Raw genomic sequence first — 21,584 nt, forward strand, 5'->3', positions numbered from 1 at the left:
AAAAAAAAGATATAGAGATGGAGAACATGAGAACCAGCCAACCTGAGTTCTTATTCCACAGCTTCACTCTCTCACCAGCTGTCCTTGGGCTTAGTCAGCTTCTCCCTGTCTCAGTTTTCACATCTATAAAATGAAGGTAAGACTATATGTTCTGCTTACCTACAGAACTATTTAGAAAATTAAAATGAAATAATGAATGTGAAACACTCAGAGCAGTAAATAAATACTAGGCAAATGTAAGGAGTCACAGAATGCTTATTTTACTTTATTCCTGTAGCAAATGCCCCCTTTCAAGTGTAGTTTATTCTTTTAATCAATTTTCCTGCTTCTCACTTCTACACTTGGCTTCCATTTATTTCTCCTGCTTTTATTTACTTGGCTTCCATTTATTTCTCCTGCTTTTATTTTTGTTTCTCCCATTTCCTCACTTAGTGGCTTTAAAAATATATATCTTGTTAGATTGTTTGCACTTTTATCAAAGCTTTTGATTCTTTTTCTGGAAGGTGACATACATATACATAATGATATAATAAACTCAGTCCCCAGTTATCTCAGGTAAAATATGTATTCTCTACGCACAAACGTCTTACCCCTGACCACCATCTTGCAGGGTGGGTATTTTTTTCCAACCGTAGGCTGCAGCTAGTGCTGATGCAGCCAAACAATTTGTTTGCCTTCTACCAGCAGGAGTCAGCATCCCTGGATTAAAATCTGGCCTGCACCTCTAGCAAGCTGTGTGAACTTCTACAAATTCATTTTTAAAAAAATAAATCTTAATTGAGTCCCACTGAACTAGACATCAAGGAGGCAATAACAAACTAGTACCCTACCAAGTCAGCTTTACAATCCCCACATCTACAACACGTGGGCAACACACCACGTCCTCCTCCTATAGGTTGGGGAGGGCTGAGTGATGCATGTGTAAAACACCAAGCACAATCCGGAGCCGCAGGGAGCACTCAGTAACTGTCAGCAGTCCCGGGTTAGCCCCTCAGCAGACAGTCCTCATCAGACAACCTGAGACCAAGGAACCAAGAGGCCAACCAATCCCTGCAAGATTTCATCCATTACCTCTGCCTTCTACCTGAATCTAACTTTCTGAATGACCAGTGAAGTTCTGCAAGTTGGGCACAAACCTAGCAGAATAAATGGGGCTTTGGGCTGAAATGGGAACAGATGAAAGGAATGTTTTCTTTTGAACACTCATAAAGAACAAGGAGTCTCAATTTCTTTAAATGTCAACATAATGCAACCTGTCTGCATTTATTCCAGTGAAGGAATCTATTGTTTCTATGGACGATAAACAGACGGAAAGTAGGAGTTTCCTGTTAATTCTTATCACTTTTCAGAAGCAGCTTCTCCTCCACTGACGCATCCCCTGCACCCCATCAGTATTAAAAGAAACCTGCTCCTTAGGGACACAGGCTCCAGCAAAGACAGGAGAAGCATCAAGAGGCTCCAGGGAGAAGCCAAAGTGAAATGGATATGGAGTCAGCTGTGCAGGGACCACCACGAGCCTAGGAATGCAGCAGAGGCTACTTGGAAACAATTTGCTGATCTTCAACAATCTGTTGCTTTAAAATGCATCTAATTCATTCAAATGCTGGAAATAATGCCAGTAGCCAACAACAGAAGAAGAGTGAAATGAATTATGCAGCATTCTATCAATGAAATATTATGCAGCTGTTCAGAATAATAGTTATGTTTTAAAAAACATTTAAACTGGAAATGTCTTATTGCATAATGAAAAGTTTGAAAAACGCAGTGCACAGAACCATACCACCATAAGGTGCGAGTGCAAAATTAGTGATGAACTAACAACAGCAACAACAAAAGGGATATACACATTTTGTTTGAGAGCTTTAAAGGAAATATACTAACAGTGTGTAACATAGAGGTATTGGTTTTATTTCCTTCTGCAGTTTTTCATGTACTTTATAATTTTCTTTAGTGAATATTATTTTCATCATATTAATGAATAAAAGTTACAGAATGTATGATCAGCTGCTGAACAAAGCAGCGAGGACCCTGCAACCTGAGACCAGACAGAGCCACTGACACCTCAGCAAGTACCAGGGTGGGGGGATGACCATGTCTGAGGATGCAACAAAACTCGCATCTATCTCAGATGATGGCAGCGTGAATGGAAGTCAACACCCAGGAACCAGGATTCTCTGCCAAGGGCTACAATGTATTTTATGCTTTTAGGCATGAGGAGGAAAGGGAACATGTGGATTTACCAAGAATAAGCTTGAAATGGTTGGGACTCATTTTGACTTATCATTCTATAGTCTTCCAAGGAAAAGTTGTGGGAGAATAAATATTCACTTTTGGTCTGTGAGATGTATCAGCTACAATTATTTTTGTCCGTGTAATACCCTCTCTCCTTCTATGCCTTTTTTCCCCTACCTTCACTAAATTTGGCTGAATTTATTTTACAACTTAATATTGGTACTGCCAGAAAAGTTCAAAATCTCTGTTGCAAAGATATCTATTGAGAAACCCTCTTAGTTATATAAAGTATAAATCTCTTATATATGCCTAATTTTGTTTTCCCAGCAACCCACTAGAGTAAGCAGAGCAGAGCAGATAGTATTATCTCACTTTTTAGATGAGGAAACTAAGGCTCAGTGAAGCTAAGTGGATTGTCCCAAATCACAATGGAGGAAATAAGATGCAGGCCCTTCAAACCTAAGCCCCATCTCTCACCCCTCTTCTACTTCACCCATGACCCTATTTTTGCCATCATGACCAAATGTGGACCTATCTAATCTTTGATATTCTATACACAAGAGAAGCCCGGAAGCCATTCCTGCTGGATGTGGTGACCAACACATTAGATGTATCCAAATTGCCAAGTGGTCTTGATAAATAAGATTAGAGTATTCAGATTGGAAAAATATTTTTCTTTGCAACTCTGTCTCACAACCCAGAACGCACTGGGTCTAAAAAATCTTGTCTTTTTGTTTCATTCACAGGGATATGGAGTTAGACATATGCTAGAGAAGGTGGCTTCCTCTATTAGATGACTAAGAATTATTTGAGATTATGGGATCGTTTATTATATAAAGCAATCATCTAAGTCAAGAGAAAAATATGTGTTAGGGAAGTAATAATTTGTAGAACATCAGAGATCCCTGTGTACTGCAAAGTTCAATTCAACAAAGATTTAAGTAGAAGGCATCACGCTAAGCCTGCCATAAGTAAGCAATATTATAAGCAAGGGTATAAACAATATAAAGAGAAGTTCTGCCCTCGAAGTTTACAGGATAATGGAGGGTATCGGACTAAAACACTAGTAATGACAGTCAAGGCAGAATTTATTAAGAGTGATTAAGAATGTATTAAGGTATTAATTACAATCAAGGCAGACTATAAAAGCTGTGCCAAGCGGACGTCGTAGAATTAGAGAAGGGTGCAAACACATGTAATTGGGAAATAAGAGGAAAACTTCAAGAGAGGAGGAGAGGCAGTGTGTGGGCATTTAAAGACAAGTAGCATTTCAGCAGCATCTACTGGAAACAGCCACATGCCAAAAGAAGTGATGCCCTCCATGAGATCCAGGGCTCCTGGTGACCTCTTTCCCCAGGAGAGAAGGGTCAGGAGGGCCCCATCTGCTTAGCCAGGTACCAGCACATGGTTTGACTCTTCTTCTCCATGATTTTCACTTCCGAAAGTTCTGTGGAATGCCTCTCACAAATAGAATTACCCTTTCTCCCATAACAAATACACACAATATGCCAAAACAAATAAGCGTGCTGGTCTGAGTGCCTGCCAATCCAAGCCTGAGAAGAGCATCAGGTTGCACTGACCCACCTCCAACAGGGGAACTTGGAGAGTATATAAAGCTGAAACTCCAGGTTTTGCTGTAACTGGAAGTCCTCCCAACATGGGCTGCCAAGCCCTCCTCCTTTGGTTGCTGTTCTTCCATGCCGTTATTCCACCTGAAGCAGGTACTACAGCTGATGCACAGGTTCATTTTACTCATGCCTTGTTACAAGCTTGAAAGGGAAAGTATGGTTATTTGCATGTAGGCCACCAGCACAACAGCTTAAAATTAAATGCAGATAGAGCTTTTACTCTGCTTAATGTAATTCAACCACTGATGAGATATTGCTGTGATGATCACTGAATGCATAATCATAACTGATTTTAGGGAAGTTTGATTGAATATTTTCTGTAAGATTTGCTTTTTGTGAGCAAAGCATTAGCCAATTTATTACTCTTTAAAATCATAGCTCTATGGTGAGATTCTGGATAGAAATAGACAAAGAAAGAATACCTGACTATGGTATAATCCAATAAGGGTTCTTAAAATGTTCTTTGGCTTATGTATTGATATTTAGCACTAGGAGTATTGAATTACAGTCATGATTTTTTTATTGTTGCTGAATGGAGATATAAAACATACCACTAAAAAAATCTTAGCTTGAAATACTTGACATGACATAAAATTATCTGGACTTGAGTCATGACGCCTTCTAGTCTGAAAACCTGTACCTTTCTATAAAAATAGATTGATCAATTTGATATTCTTGGTTTTAATATGTATTCCATATCTAGTCCTCTTAAGGAAATTTTAAATTTAACTTGGAACTAAACTAATTTAAAATATCTACATAACTTCAATTATTTTTATCATTATTTTGTGGCTTTGGGGGAAAACATTAATGTCCCACTTGTATTAACAAATGAAAATTTGGAACTACCCTTGACCAACAAGTAGTTTGAATATAATTCTTATTAACTATAAAGGAAAAACATAACTTACCCACCACACAATAGCAATTGACTTTACAGTTTGTAATATGTTCAAACTCTTTTTTTGTTCTCCACATAATTGTATGAGTATGTTTATATCCAATATTCAAACATTTATTAAGACATACTAGGTTATTAGGAAGGATTTCAATAATTTTTTTAATCCTTTGAGTTTCTAAGCCTCGTTTCTTATCCATTTGTCCAATGAGTTTCAGCTTGGGAATATGGGGTTTAGAGCAGAAAGATCTGGATCATTCAAGTGCTAACTGGGCACTTTTTGGCTCAGTGAACTTGGACAAGTTTTTAAATCTCTCTGTGCTGCTATTTCTCTCATGTAAAAAGAATATAATTCACAGGATTGTTTGGGGGAGTTAATGAAATGTTTGTAAAATACTTGGAAGAGTGCTTTAGGCATAGAAAACGTTCAATGTTAACTGTTATTATAGACACTGTAAATTATAAACTATAGATATTTTAAACCTAGAAGAGATGAAAATACAGATTATGAGATTCAGAATACGACATTTTACCATGATATATCCATTCCCTGGGAAACCAAGATATTTTCCCCTTTTGACATTTCAGTAACAAGTAATGGATTCAATATTTTAAAAACATATGGCAGGAAAGGAGTTCTTGTCTTCCAGTAGATCAACACTAGGCAGGTTAGTACTTGGGGATTTATAAGCTATGCCAAATGTGTATGGAAATTGATTGAGTTTTCTGAAGCATAGCAAAAATTTGGAAATTTCTGAGAGAATTCAAAATTCACATTCATCACGTTTGTGCCACTCATGGCAAAGATGATTCTAGTTTGATGGCGCTCAAAGTGACAAAGTGTCAGCTTTGGGGATGTAATTGTAGGTCATGGGAGAAAGTGACCCTGGACCAATTCAGAATGAATCTCGGTCATCTCTGCCCCGCTCTCCCAGGCTCCTTCCCTTAGTTGAAATGTACTGCTGCTCTTGGGAAGTGGAATCAGTCTATGACTTTGGAATCAAGTGTCCAAAGGATCTTAGACAGATGGAACACCCAAAATAGACAATTGTCAATCTGCAAGGAGTTTAATGATTTCTGGGAGCCAGAAAGAAAACCACCCCAAAATTCAGTGTTTCTCTAAAGACTACACCCTGATAACTACTAATCTATTGGGAACAGCAGAGAAAGGGTCCCTTAAAGCAAAAATCAGCCTCATTCTGGTCCCAACTGTCCCAAATCCCTTCTCCTCTCTTACGTCACAGTGAAAAACCAATTCCCAATGGAAAAAGCCCCCAAATGAGGACTACTAACTATTACACTTGGCACTTCGATAATCCAGCTACAACAATATTCAGCTCTCCTCTTCCCTGCCTTATTCTGCTTTCTTTGAAATTTGCAAGCTTACCACCAAACATCAGAGCATTTCCCAGGCTGAGGGCACACGCTACTCTACTCTGGGCCCATTTCTTAGCACAGGGGCTGGCACAGTAGAGAACGCTCCATCACTAGTTTGAAAAAAATGTACAAAACACAATGAACAAGAACATCACACCCTTGGCTGATCTCTACTTACGAGATCTTTCTCAGAATAAAAACAACAGGATTATGAGGCTTCTTCCCCTGAGTGGCTGAAAATCTAGGGATATTTGAGAGGCTCAGCTAATCTTACAAACACCGTTGGCAAGTCTCAGTTATCAATGGGGCCATTTTCTTGCCAGCTTCCTGGTGTCTCCTTCATCTTTGCCCATTTTCCAACCCTTTCGTGCCCACCTGTACTGTCACTGCACCTCTCCCCCAAGATGTGGACATCGCCCCAGAGTTTATGGAGCAGGTGCTCTTGAGCTTCCAGGAACTCATGCATTCGTAATACGATACGGCCCAATAGGCTTTTCTAGGCTCCTGGTGCTGATTGCACAAGAGTCTTACAGACAATGGGGCCAGTGAGACCGTCTGGAAACAACCACCCAGGGACACCACTGCTGGTTCCATGCAGGTCACTTTGATGCTAGAAGAGATTTGGGGAACTGGCAGACCATTGGAGTGCAGTTGATATTAGGGTGATTTACATGAGAAGTGAAGACAAAGGGGAACTTGTTGACCATCAGAGAGTGAAAGGCTATTTCTGATAATGCAATTGTTCCCTGGCACAATTTATCTAATCAACACAATCCAAGTGAAATCATTAAAACGTCGCTATAAACCCCATTATGGTCAATTTACAATCCATTCAGCTGTGTGCACTGCTCTGCCTGGGCCCCACACTGACCACAACCCCTCCTTCTGTCACCCCCACAGACCTCACCCATGCTCTCAGCCCTGCCGCTGCCTCCTCAGACAGGGACTCCCAGCCCTGGCACCATGGTCAGCTGGAGATTCCAGGTGTCAGATCACAGCTGGATCTGCACAGCTGCCCTGTGGTCCCAAGTACCTCTGGCCAAATGCTTGGTAGAAAGCACACCGCCTAGCCCTGTTGCAAGGCTGCAGCCTTGAGAGCCACTCTGTACACACGCACACTCACACCCACCACTCTCATTCACATACACACACACCACTCACTCACACTCACACCCGCCACTCACATTCACTCACACACACACCACTCACTCACACCCACACTCACACCCACCACTCACATTCACTCACACCCACCACTCACACACACACTCACACCCACCACTCACATTCACTCACATACACACACGCACCACTCACACTAACGCCTACCACTCACATTCATTCACATACACACACCACTCACATTCACTCACACCCCCACTCACATTCACTCACATACATACACACCACTCACTCACACTCACACCCACTCACCCCTCACATTCACTCACATACACACATACCACTCACACTCACACTCACCACTCACATTCATTCACCACACACACACCACTCACACACACCCACCACTCACATTCACTCACATACACACACACCACTCACACTCACACTCACATTCATTCACCACACACACACCACTCACACACACCCACCACTCACATTCACTCACATACATACACACCACTCACACGCCCACCACTCACTACTCACATTCACTCACATACAACACCACTCACACATACACCCACCACTCACATTCACTCACATACACACACACCACTCACACACACCACTCACACGCCCACCACTCACCACTCACATTCACTCACATACACACACACCACTCACACACACACCCACCACTCACATTCACTCACATACACACCACTCACTCACACTCACACCCACTCACCACTCACATTCACTCACATAGACACACACCACGCACACTCACACTCACCACTCACATTCATTCACCACACACACACCACTCACACACACCCACCACTCACATTCACTCACATACATACACACCACTCACATGCCCACCACTCACCACTCACATTCACTCACATACACACACACCACTCACACACACCCACCACTCACATTCACTCACATACACACACACCACTCACATTCACTCACATACATACACACCACTCACACTCACACCCACACTCACCACTCACATTCACTCACACACACACACCACACACACCAATCATACACACCACTCACATTTATTCACACACATACACTGTCTCTCTTACTCCCCACTCACATTCATTCACATACACACACTTACACTCACCACTCACACACACACTCTCACACCACCCAAACTCACTCACATACACACACATTCACCACTCACACACTCACACTCACCACTCACGTTCATTCACACACTCTCACACATTTATTCACAATGTCTCTCACACACACACTCACCACATATGACCAACCTGTTTCATTCACTCTGCCTCCTTGATCCCATCCCAAAGCCCGCCCGCCTCAGTCCCTGCCCACAGTGCTGCCCTCTCCTGACTGAGCTACCAGTTATCTCCTTGCCTAGTCTTAAATCTTCCCTCATTCCTGGCTCCTTATCTCTTATTGTAAATATTCCCCTGAACACTATAAAACAGACCAAACGCTTCCTCAGACCACCTGCCCAGCACCCGGCACCACTTCCCTACCTGAGGCCACCCCGGACATTCTGCAGGGTGCACTGTGCAGCCTGGGAGGGAGAGTGACTTCAGCTCTGGGGGATACATGGGCAGTGTGTCTGCATCTCACCTTACTCCAGATTGAGAAGAGGTTGACCTTCTACATCAAAGACCAGGAGCTGGGTTTCAGTCACCCTGCCAAGCCCCTCATGGAAATTCCTCTTGTTACACATCCAAGACTTCTCGCTGAGTTGGTCCTGACTTCTTATTCTCACCCCTTGCTTCCTAATCCAGTCACCCTGGCTTCACCTCAACTCCTTTCTGAAGCTGCTCTTTTTAAGACACAAAGGTACTGGCCTTTAATTGCCAATCCAGTGGCATCAGTGGCCTCTGTCTGGTCAGCTCCCCCACAGGGGGCCACACTGACAACTGTCCCTGTACCCGGACCCTCCCTCTCCCTTGGCCCTGTGGCAGTGACCGTGGTCAGATGAAAGCTCTTGTATCTAACCAGAAAGAGTTGGAAACCAGTTTTTAAAAGAACTGCTGTGCTTATGTGCACTAGCCAAATACCTCCTCTCTCACCAAAGTTACCTCTAAAGCACAAATCCAAAAATGTAGAATTAATTAATTTTACTTAAATAACCCCCCAAAAGAAAAAAAAATACATAATAAAAATAAAAACAGAAAAAAACACAAAAAGGGAAAAATGCCTGAAAAAGGACAAACCCTTGAGATATTAGAACACATCAAATGAACTAAAAAGCATGGTTGAATTTATGTGTAAATTGTAGTTTACTTAAAGCAAATGCCATGATTAAGTACAGATAGCTAAAGATGTGTAATAAAGTATACAAGCTGACACAAAATTGGAATAACTGGTACAAACATCTAGTTGAATAAGAGGAAGAGTCATAAAACCAATTACACACCAAGGCAAGAGATTAAGAAGAAGTGATTGTAAAACTTTGGTTCCCAAGCTCGGCTGCACAACAGAGTCACGTGGACTATTGATCATTCAGATTCCCAGGCCCCCTCTGCTGCAGCTGGGAGCCAGTGGGTTTGGGGTGGGGCCCGTGAGGCCACTGTCTTAGGCCATCCTCAGGATCCCTGCTGGGTTCTAACGTGTCTGATGCATCTCAGTTTGCTCCAGGAAAAATATGGGAGGATCCAGAGGAAGACTGTGGAACCCATACGCTGAAAGAAGCACTGTCCAAGGTACCCCTGCAACTCAGCAAGAAGGTGAGTCACAGCCAGACATTCCCCTTGGCCTTGAGGAGGAGGGGCCAAGGGCAGGAGGGACCTGCAGGGCGGACGATGTGACTGTCCCCAGGAATGGACAGTCCCCACCCAGCCAGGCAAGTCACACATCTCCACAAAGAATGACACCCCAGTTTTATTTCTGCTTAACAAGACAAGGATGCTCTCAGATCTTTGTTTAACTTCACGGTTCTTATACATTAAAGACTGACTTTGGCTGGGACTCATGGCTCACATCTGTAATCCCAGCACTTTGGTAGGCCGAGGCAGGCGAATCACTTGAGGTCAGGAGTTCAAGACCAGCCTGGCCAACATGACGAAACCCCGTCTCTACTAAAACTACAAAAAGAAAAAAAGTTAGCCTGGTATGGTGGTGCATGCCTGTAATCCCAGCTACTTGAGAGTCTGAGGCAGGAAAATCACTTGAACCCGGGAAGGAGAAGTTGCAATGAGCTGAGATTGTGCCACTATACTCCAGTCTAGGTGACAGAGTAAGACTGTCTCAAAAACAAACAAAGAAAAGCACCTGACTTAAGGGTCTCTATTTCAGGAGTTCTTAAATGATGGATGTATGATAACCATCCCAAGAGTTTATTGAACATGTAAAATCCTGGCCCCCATTCCCAGACATGGGGTGCACTCCAGGAATCTGCATATTTAGCTAGCCCTCTTAGAGATTCAAATGACTTGGCAGCTTGTGTGAGGGTCACACTTTGAGAAGCACTACCCTGTGGCCATTGGGGAGGGAAAGACAGCAGGATACCCACCAGTCCCCTGCTGTCCCTCAGCAGCAAGCTGAGCATTTGCATCTGTCTCTCTTATTACTGGCTCTTAACATGAAGGTAATAAAAATTGCCAGCTCCTAAGTGTTCCCTCTGTGCCAGGCATTTTATCTGTATTTGTTTCACGAATCCCCTTTGAGGCAGGTACAATTATTTCTGACAGATGAGGAAAGCAAGGGCTCAAGTGGCCCACACGAATTGCATAGCTAGCTTGTGGCAGAGCTGAGACGCAAACCCAGAGGCCAGCTGCGGCCCTCGCACTCTGAAACCCTGACCATCCTAGGTGCCTCGCTATCCCCGGAGACTCCTGTGGGTAGCCAGTTGGATCATGCCCATCAAAGTACTAGGAGAGGGGAACTGCAGGTACCAGGTGACAGGAGAGGGCAGCAGCATCTTTGGAAAAAAAAAAGAACAGTGCTAGTATCTGCTGTGCACTTGCATTTCACCCACACTCAACACTCAACACTGACAATGACATGGTGGAAATTATTCAAGAATCCAAGAGAGACTTTCTAAGCTAAAATATCAAGAAGCCCAGAGCCTGAGGGCTTCTATCTTCTTAGATGCAGATATTCTTGCCAGGGTGGGCACTTCTACAAAAAGAAAAGCAAAGCCTTGACATCTCATCACAGGGCAAACCTAACATGGTCCCATGGATGACCCCACCCAGAACAGGAGGGCCCTAGGAGATCCGACAGCATTCCCCTTCTGCCCCTTCACTAACAACATGACCTTCGGGAAGCTGCTGCCATTGTCAGTATCCTATCTCCTCCCTGGTAACATGGGGACAACAACACCCTACAAGGGAGTCGTGAGCCTTAAAAAGATGTCAGCTCTACAGGGCTGAGCCCAGTGCCAGGAGGACAGATGGTGCTCAGTAAATAGCAGTTGTTACTGCGACCATGAGGAGGTGGTGGGGAAGATGACTCCCTTCACCAACACTTAAGTGGAGGTTGGGGGACTGCCTTTCTTCCAAAGACTGGCTTGCTCTGCAACTCGTGGAAGGTTCTGGAAGGTGTTCAGGATAAGTCGAGGTGTATTTTGAAGGCATGTGGGGCACGGTGTGCGATGACCTGTGGGACGAGAAGGAAGCACAGATGGCGTGCCGGCAGCTGGGTTGCGGGGCAGCCGTCTCTGCCCCTGGAGAGGCCCACTTTGGCCAGGGCTCCGGCCCCATTCTTCTGGATGATATACAGTGTTCTGGGACTGAGGCCTACCTGGGGGAGTACTCCCATGCCGGCTGGTCTACCCACAACTGTGGGCACGGGGAAGACGCTGGTGTCATCTGCTCAGGTAAATATCTATCCTTCTGAAGTTGATTTTTCATTTTTTTCCGATCAATCCCTGAGGCTCCTTGTTTCTCCCCAACATGAGAGAATGCCTTTGTAATGTACCATTTCATTATTATGAAACCCCTGTCCACCCGGGTCCTCAACCACTCTTCCCAAGAAAGACACTCACTCTAAAGCCAACTCCTCTGTGATATTTCTAAAGCAGCTGAACACTCCAACTCTAATCCCAGTCCTCTGTGTCTATTTCAGAAGTCAAAGATAATCATATTGGGAAGAATGCTAGATTTGAAATGAAAAGCCTTAGTCCAGCTGCAGGAAAGTTACATGATTTGTGGATCCTGATATAGAACAAAAATGTGGGCCCCCTTTTCAAAAGTGTTAAGAATTTCAAGACAGAGACAGCAGAGCAGTCAATGGAAGGGCAGGGCCCATGGGACCTGGTTGAGGCCCACCCCAATGAAAATTCCTCTATGATTCCCCCTTCCTCAAACCCCCTGCCCCCTTGAGCTTAACGTGGCATTTTGCACATCATTTTCCCCTTACCAAACAAGTTGAGAATGGTCATGCATGACAATCATGATAATGCCTATTGCTGTACTGCTGTGAGGACAAGGCAGTCTGTCAGTTCTGATTCACTGTCTTGTCATTCCACAGCCTGAAAAGCAGGCTGCCCATAAGGCTGTGTTGACAGTTCTTTTTGAGGAAATCAACCCTTTAGAAAGTGAGCAGCTGTGTCTCTGATAAATTGACTTTGGGTAATGAGGCAAGGTGTAGAAGCAGGAGGAGGAGGAGGAACAGAAAGGCTCCTCCTTGCTGCTCAGCTGCAGACAACCGTGGAGTCTCCCCTGCCAGTTTTTCCCAAACCCAACATGCTAGGAAGTAGGATTAGGTCCATCGCCAAGTGGCCAGGAGCTAAGCATTCAACAATATTTACTGCCAAAGGCTGTAGAGACGCAGCAGTGAACACAACGTCCCCATTCTGTGGGATGGACTTACAGGTGACTGCCAGCTAGCAGGCGCCTCACCTCTCCTGCTGACTGCAAAGACAAGGGCCTGTTGTGGCTGGGACCTTTCCCACTGCAGTCAGTTTCGTCTGGACAGCAGTTAAGGGGTCAGAGGAGAACCATCATTCCCAAGGCCTCTCACCAGCCTGCAGGGCAAAGGTGGCCCCAGGCCTTCCCACCTCCTGGACCCCTAGGTCCTGCCTTATTATTGAACCAAGCGGGACACTGTCCAAAGCCCTTCCTCTGAGTCCTCAGCAGGCCTGTGTGGAATTTACTTTTGCCTCATAGGGGTGCTCCAGGTAGCCTCGGTGGGCAGAAAGAGGACTTTGCCACTCTCTTAGGCAGCAAGTCCTGCACCAGGCCCCTTGGGAGGGAAGGTGGGAGACAGGGGCTGAGAACAATCTAGGTAGCAAAGTATTTTAAGTATAAATCTTGCCTCAGGCAATTTAAAAACACTCTCCACGATTTTGCCCTCCAGGGGACATTTGGCAATGTCTGGAGACATTCTTGATTGTTACAGCTTGGGTGCTACTAGCCTATATGGACAAAAGCCAGAGATGCTGCGAAATATCCTGCAATGCACAGGACAGCTCCCACCACAAAACTTTCCAGCCCAAATGTCAATAGTTTGAGGTTAAGAAATCTTGATTCTGCTTCAGAATCAAGCATGTGCAGTTGAATTTACTGATTGTAGTAACTATTTGTTCATTACCTGATCGTTGATTAATAGCTGCATCAATAATGAAAGCAAAGTTAACTATAGTTTCTTCCCCAAGTATTAGCCTTAGTCTAGTTTCTTTTCCAGTCATTTCCTCTGACTGTCTCCTCTACTGATTATAGTTAATTAAATGTATCCTGTCATTTTTGAGGTGGATAATCTCATGCCAAGTGAATCTTGGGCAGATTCACTGAGTCATTATTGTAGCCTTCACAGGTCATGTGCTCCAAGCATGACAGGTCTCCGAGTGGTCTTGTCTAAGAGGCTGTATCAAAGCACAACCCTGATGTCAGCCACTGAGCTCTTTCCTGTTTCCTGAGCACCTCCTGTTCATTATCCCTTTCCACCCTTACTGGCAGTTCGGGGCGGGGGGGCTTGTTTTATGAGCCTTGTGTTGCAAATAGGGAAACTGGGATTCAGAGACAAGGTTAAGCAAAGTCAAAGTTAAATGCCTTGACCAAACTCGCACAGCAAATATTTAGGTCTCTGGAATCCACATCCAGTGCTCTGTCTCCCGCACCAAAATCTCTATACTCTGGAAAAATTGCCCTGCACCTAGGCAAAAATTTTCAAAATTTCAGAGTTCCGTCTTTGATGCTCTGCCAGTAGCCTCACCCTCTTCACCTACGTCAGGCCTCCCCAACACACTCACGTCCCCCAAATCCTGCCAAGCTCCCCAGGTGCAGGGAACCCCTGTGCTGAACTGCCCTAATTTACCTAAACAGGAGCTGGGACCCACCTTCTTCCATCCTTGGGAATCACACTTTCCCCAGTTCCATTTCCTTAAGTGCTCTTCCCCTCTGCCTCCAGTGATGTTGAGAGAAAGTCGATGAATGTTAATTGGGGAAATAAGTAAATGACCACATGAGTGAGAGGACTGGATGTGAATGGATTAGTCAGTTCTGCTGTTTTTCAAATACCCGCAAACAGCATGGCCCAGGTTTCCACGCCCTAAGCAGACTCTCTTTGAAATCCTTTACTTACTTTAAAAAGTCACCCAGTTTTACTTACAAGTTACAATTAAGCCACATTTATTTTAATACAAAAACAAAGTTGTAAATACTCAAAAACATTAGGTACCCTTGGTCCCTTAGGAAGATGCACCTATTTATCCTGTGGGGTCTTCTACCCCATCTCTTGGTGAGAAACTTAGAAACCCAACCCTAGTTGCACATAGTGGGCTCTTCCTGAGTGGAGTTTGCACTAAAATGTTTGCATTTCAATGAATATTGAAAAGAGTCAAAAGGTCTTTCCTTCCCAGATATGCCCTAAGCCTTTTTGAAGTCATCATACATAAGGCATATTCTAGGCTGAAGTTTTTCACTGGAGTCTTAGTAATGGGGCAACAGCAGATCCTTCTAGCAAGTACAGACACTCCAGAATTTTTGTCATCTCCAATAGACTCAGTTCACATTTAGCTGTCTTTTTTTTTCCTCATAGAGTATGAAAATGAACACTTGCAAACTTTTGGTAAGAATCACACTTTACTACGTCTTTAACAGAACATCTGCTAATGCCCCTAATCCTTTGATTGTATTTACCAACATAATGCATTGCAAGAGGTTGGGGAGTGGCAGAAAAAAAAAAAACAACTGAATTTAATCAAAAGGACTCAACAAGGAAAGAGAAAAAACAGATAACTTCCTTGCCTTTAACCATGAGGAAATCTTTGCTCCCCAAACTATTGTCTAAATGTATTTTGGAAAATCATGGAGTGATGACATGAATATGGTTTAGTAAATTATCATGCAAAAATGTTATTAAACTCAGACTAAAGAAAATCCTAACTTTGGACACCCAAATAATGCCTCTAAGGCTGGAAAGGCAGTGATTATGGCCTCAAAACAGAGTCCCTTTGCATCTCTGTTTAGAAAATTCAGAGATTAATGAGAAAAGTACAGCCTTTATTGTTAACCTGAGTCCTTGAGCATTCTCCTTTATGAGTGTCTTAGGAATACAGTTCCATAAGCATTTTGTCTTTCTGGCAGAAGATGCATTTGCACAAATAATCCAGTTTAAAAGATCAATCTGTACATGACTTAGATGCATGATAAATTTCTCACTTGCCACTGATCAGAACCTACTGGATGTATTTCTCAAAGCGTGCCATTAGCTCAACATCTGCTCCAGGAGGCCATCACATACATGCTGATGCTTGTCCAGTAAACTTGGGTAGACTATTTTGCATGACAATGATACCTCATTTATTTCTCTCTGCTCTTAGATGCTGAGATCCTAATGCCATTTCCTGGTGATAAGTTAAGATTTTCTAACTTCCTGGCTGATATAGCTTGGTGGGTCATTTGCTGCTAAAGGGATGGTTATATCTCCAACCCTGCAAACACTACCAAACAGAATGGTTTTATCTGAGGATCCCAATACTTTCACTTCACTCATAAATCTCTACAGGTTTTTTGTTAATTCACAGAGGAAGGCTCTGTCCTTCTCCCCATCCTTCTTTGTCTATGTAACTTCTTCCTACTCCTCTTTCAAGCCTGAGATCCCTTGTCATCTCTTAGGAAAGATATCCCCAAATCCCACCCCACTCCATTATATTCTCTCAAAACATCATGAGATTATACTGCTTCCTAGCACTTAGCATAGTTGCGAATCTCCATGTAATTTTAGATTAACACGACTGCCTCCTCCAGACTTGCAAACTAGACTCCAAACTCTGTGACAGCCAGAGTTGGATCTGTTAGTTTAACCACAGTATCCACAGTGCTATCTATTCTGCCCTGGTGTGTGCCCAATAACTGCTTATTGCAAGGTGAAACAAATAGGTTAATACAGAATATGTGCCTTCTGCTACCATGCAGTAATCTTGTATTTTCCCCAAAAGACTGGCCACAATTGCAACTGGTGAATGGATCAGGCAGGTGTTCTGGGCGTGTGGAAATTTTCTACCATGGCCAGTGGGGCAGGGTTTGCGATGACCAGTGGGACATGAATGAAGCTGACGTGGTGTGCTGGCAGCTGCACTGCGGGGGTGCCCTCGCAGCCCCTGCTGAGGCTCAATTTGGTGAAGGCAGAGGTGAATTTCTGCTGGATGATGTGGACTGTACTGGAAAAGAGAATTTTTTGGGACAATGTCCTCATGCTGGCTGGGGCCTGCATAACTGAGGTCCCAGAGAAGATGCCAGCATCATCTGTGCAGGTAATGGCCACCTCTCCCTCCATAGGTACCCCTCACTGCATCTCCACTCACCCCACTGGCAGTGCTTACACCTATGTAATTGACCATCTCTGCCACTTGGGTGAACCAAAAGTAAAGACACAGTGGTAATTTGAGAACTTCAACTTGAGCTCAGGAATTTATTAGCCACAAGATGTTGAACTGGATTTTTCGCAGAGAAAAATAGTAGAAGATATTGGTGGTTCCATGACAAAGCCTAGATTTCAAAATGAATGGTGAAAGAAAACAGGAGTCAACAGTGATGTGACTCACTTTCTGGGTGTTCTTTCTTTCTTCAGGTCACTGTGGTGAACTAAGAGACAAAGGTTTTCCCACTAAAAATTTGCAGTCAACTGAAGGTGACAAAACAAGGAGTTTGTAAATTAGAATAGCAATAGTTTGTCTTGATTGGGAGCTCAGGCCATGACTGCTAATTACAAGTCTTTAACCAAAGAGTCATCGTCATGATCAGTCTAAGACAGGGTTTAGATCACTCTCTGTTGTAGGTGGACTGTCCTGTGCATTGCAGGCTGTTTTGCAGCATCCCTCACCTCTACCCACTAATAACAGTAGCACTCCTACTCCTGACACTATTGCTAAGTGACCTTTGGGGGAATAAATTGCCCCTGAGAACCACTGGTTTAGATATACAAACAAATTTCCACCAAACATGTGGCTAATTTAGCATACTACCAGTGCTAACGGCATAAATTTGTGTGCCAGTGGGGAAAAAGCAAATAATTTAGCAGGTCTGACCAAGCAGTAAACTTGGTCACTTGCCACAATTTCTAATTGTATTAAACCAGAAAGACTTTATCTAAATGATATTAATATCATTAACTAGCTTTTTAAGTCCATTCAAACATGCTCATTTTCATTTAGTTTTTGGTTTTTTTCCAACCCTTTTATTTTCAAAAATTATTTGGAGTTTTGGCATAGAATTCCATCAAAGCAATCTAGTCTATAAAGCTACTGCGTTCCACCTAACGGTTTCGTGTGTATAATTAGTGTTTTCTCCTCTTTGGAGGCGTTATAGGGTTTGCACAGTGGACACAGTAGAGCCACAATTGAATTGAATATGTGTTATTGGACACACTATGCTAAACAATTAATACATTTCATGGTTAACTAAAGTCACCTGAACTAAGGCAGGGAGGGTCAATGCTTTTATTTCTTCTTCATTTTAAAATTAATTTTGATTTAAAGCATCTCTAGAGGCAGCTACCCTTTTCTAAGGTAGATCTTTTCTTTTCCTGTATGTTAACAGAGGCTGAGTACTTAAAGCCTGCATCAGGTAAGTTCATGCTTTTGTTTTACTGACTTGACATTTTTTATTCTAGAAGCTACCGGGCAGGTAATGGGCAGATAATAAAGAAACAAATGGAATAAATAGTGGGAGGGACCAGTTTGCCATATTTTGACAGTCATTGTTTTTCATTTCTGCATTCCTGGGCCATTAAGATAATCCTTCCATTAAGCTGAAAATGCCGTTGGACTGCTTTCTTTGTTCCGCAAGAATTAGCTTTATTTTCACTTCAATCATGAGGGTTTTGGTTATTCTCTAGTATTGCTATTTTCATTTTTCCAGTGGAATAGCTGTTAAAAACATGATTCTTATCACCAAGATTTTTAAGGAAAAAGCTTGGTAAATTGTGTTTCTTTCATTACCGTTTAGCATATGTTCTTTCCTGCCTTGTGGGGTTCAGTGTGGCTGGTGAAGGGAAGTACCTGCCTGTACTTCACTCTTGTGCTCTAATGTATTCACACCATTCTAGATAGTCCTTTTTTCCCCCCCCTTAAATGGAGTCTCACTCTGTCACCCAGACTGGAGTGCAGTGGACACCATCTCTGCTCACTGCAACTTCCACAGGTCAGGTTCAAGCAATTCTCCTGCCTCAGCCTCCCGAATAGCTGGAATTACAGGCGTGCACCACTATACCTGGCTAATTTTTTGTAGTTTTAGTAGAGATGGGGTTTCACCATGTTGGCCAGGCTGGTCTTTGAACTCCTGACCTCAAGTGATCCGCCCACCTCAGCCTCCCAAAGTGCTGGGATTATAGGTGTGAACCACCGCAGCCAGCCCAAGATGGTTTTTGTACTTTTTCCATTGTCCTGCTCATCTGTGTCCTCCTGTACCATCCCCACAGTGTGGGTTTTGTGAGAGAAGGAACTTTGGCGATCTTATTTATCTCACAGCCGAGGAGAGTTCCTGGTACATAATAGGTTCTAAATAAATATTTGAGTGAGAAAAAATAGACACATATATAACATTCTGCCACTTTTGTAAATTGTTGTTGGAAACATTATATTAAGTATTAAAATACTCAATAAACAAAGGCAATGACTTTTTTAGGAGGATACCACTTATCAGGCAGTGAGAATTCCATTATGCACCATGATTTCCATCTGCCTTCAAACTCCAGGAAGTTCAGAGCTTAATTGAATGATCAATACTAGCAATAGCCAAGGATTTTTTTTAGTTGGTTGATAATTTTTCCATTGATTTTCCTTTCATTCATATGCTTGTTAATCTTATATTTCTGTTTTTCTGATCTTGCTATGCAGATATATGTATTTTACTGTCACTTGAAATTTGTAGCAGAACATATACATATATAATTATTATATATTAAATTATATCATATAAATTATAATATAATAGTTAATAAAATAAAATAATCTAATCTAATATATAATTGTGATATGTTATAGTATAAAATGATATTAAAATATGGTATTGTATATTGCATATTATAATATGTAATATATAATAATAGTATGTGTAATAATTAATAACATATATAAGATTAATAGAAATGTCTGCAAAGGGTCCAGGAGGAACCAGATGATGGTCCCTGGGCCCTGAAGGAGGCACAAGCTGAGAAGACAGCTCATATGTGGACATACCATGGCCATCTTACTTTGCTTCCAGTTGGTAACCACTGCCCAGGACAGGCAGGTGGCCCAGAGCACCACTGGTAACTGGCTTGCTGTCAGTGTGTGGGCATTCTGAAGAGCCAGTATTATATGTTAAGGCTTTTCTTTCTAGGCTGTGTTAAAAGCAATCAAAAAAGCAAATACAGGACTTCTGAGAGGCCTGTTAAGTCCCAGGGGCTGATTTCACCAGGAATTCATGATATTTTACATTTTGTATTTTAGACCTGTCACATTAAAGATATGTTGAAAACCAATAAAGTAAAGTCAAGTAAAAGTTATTCAATTTAATAGAATAAGAACGATTTCAGTTTATTCTTACCAATAGGTGATGGAAATTCAGCAATCATATTATCAGGTAAGATAACTTGTTTGTGCTATTTTCCCCTGGGACTTTTCTGTTTTCCCACCCAATACAGGAGGGAAGTACGTGGAAAAGTGGCTATTGAGTTATTTTACTCAGTGACTTATTATAATCTGCCCCTTATAACTGAGCTTGGATGGAGATGATTTTCAGGACATCACTCACCTGTTTAAAAAAGAGAGCTAACAATACTGTTTTTAAAATACTGGAAACCATTTGGAACATAGGGTTTTGTAATTACTTAATTTTTCAGTTTGGCCAGCTTCTCTGGGAGTATCCAAACTCTCTCTTAATTTTTATAAAGGAAATGTTTCTTTTTTTTTTTTTTGGAGGAATAATAATCTGATTGCATGTAATGTTTACTTATTGTACAATTTCCCCATCGCTGCTCTAACAAAGTGCCATAACTTAGTGACTTAAACAACACAAATTTATGATCTTGAAGTTCTAGGGGTCAGAAATACAAAATGGGTCTCAGCTAAGAGCAGTGTCAGGCAGGATGTGTTCCTTCTAGAAGCTCTGGAAAAAGAGGATCCATTTCCTGCCTTTTTCAGTTTTTAGAGGTGACCTGCATTCCTTGGCTGGTGGCCAGGCCTCCATTTTTAAAGCCAGCGGAGAGATTAGCATTTTCCAATCTCTCTGACTGTCTTCTGTCTTCTGCTTCCACTTTTAAGGACCCTTGTGATGTCATTGGGCCCACCTGATAATGCAGGATAATCTCCTAATGTTAAGGCAACTGATTAACAACTGTAGTTTCACCCGCAATCTTAATTCACCCCTTTGCTGCGTGACCTAATATATGCTCAGGTTCCAAGGATAGAATGTGGATATCCTTGGGGAGGCCAATACTCAGCCTTCTGCACCCATTTTCGAAATAGATTTTGTAGTTACTGCTGCTCAGTGGTGCAGAAATGGTCACGTTATTCAGAACATACATTGAAATACGGTTACCAAACAGCAAGTAGAGACAAGAAAGGTATGACAGAAGAGGGGGAGCATCTACCCAAGTCAATCCAAAAAGAGAAGCAATTGTTCTCCATCCCCTGCAGTTGCTTCTGTCAGTGTTCCTTAAGGACATTGTAACTAACTCCCACGGCCAGACGTGGCATGAAGTTAGGTCTGTAGAGCAGGAGAGAATGTGGGACTGTGGAGCCATAGACAGGTTTTTTGCTAGCACAACAGCAACAGAAATGTTAGGAACAAAACAGGCTTAGGAATAAAACATGCAGAACATGCGAATAAAAGTACTAGAGGGTCTTCATGATCTAGACCATCAGGCCAACTCTTAGGAAG

General features: G+C 42.6%; 1 protein-coding gene across 1 annotated transcript in view; it reads left to right on the forward strand.

Moving 5' to 3' along the window:
• Positions 1-17,310, forward strand: part of DMBT1 (deleted in malignant brain tumors 1) — a 164,637-nt gene extending 147,327 nt beyond the window's left edge. Inside the window, 4 exon segments of the mRNA XM_030940142.1 lie at positions 11,783-12,097; positions 16,043-16,112; positions 16,795-16,975; positions 17,293-17,310. Coding sequence (XP_030796002.1) covers positions 11,783-12,097; positions 16,043-16,112; positions 16,795-16,975; positions 17,293-17,310 — 584 coding nt within the window.
• The last annotated feature ends 4,274 nt before the right edge of the window (positions 17,311-21,584 follow it).

This window comes from Rhinopithecus roxellana, chromosome 11 (assembly GCF_007565055.1).
Source record: "Rhinopithecus roxellana isolate Shanxi Qingling chromosome 11, ASM756505v1, whole genome shotgun sequence".
NCBI classification, from domain to species: domain Eukaryota; kingdom Metazoa; phylum Chordata; class Mammalia; order Primates; family Cercopithecidae; genus Rhinopithecus; species Rhinopithecus roxellana.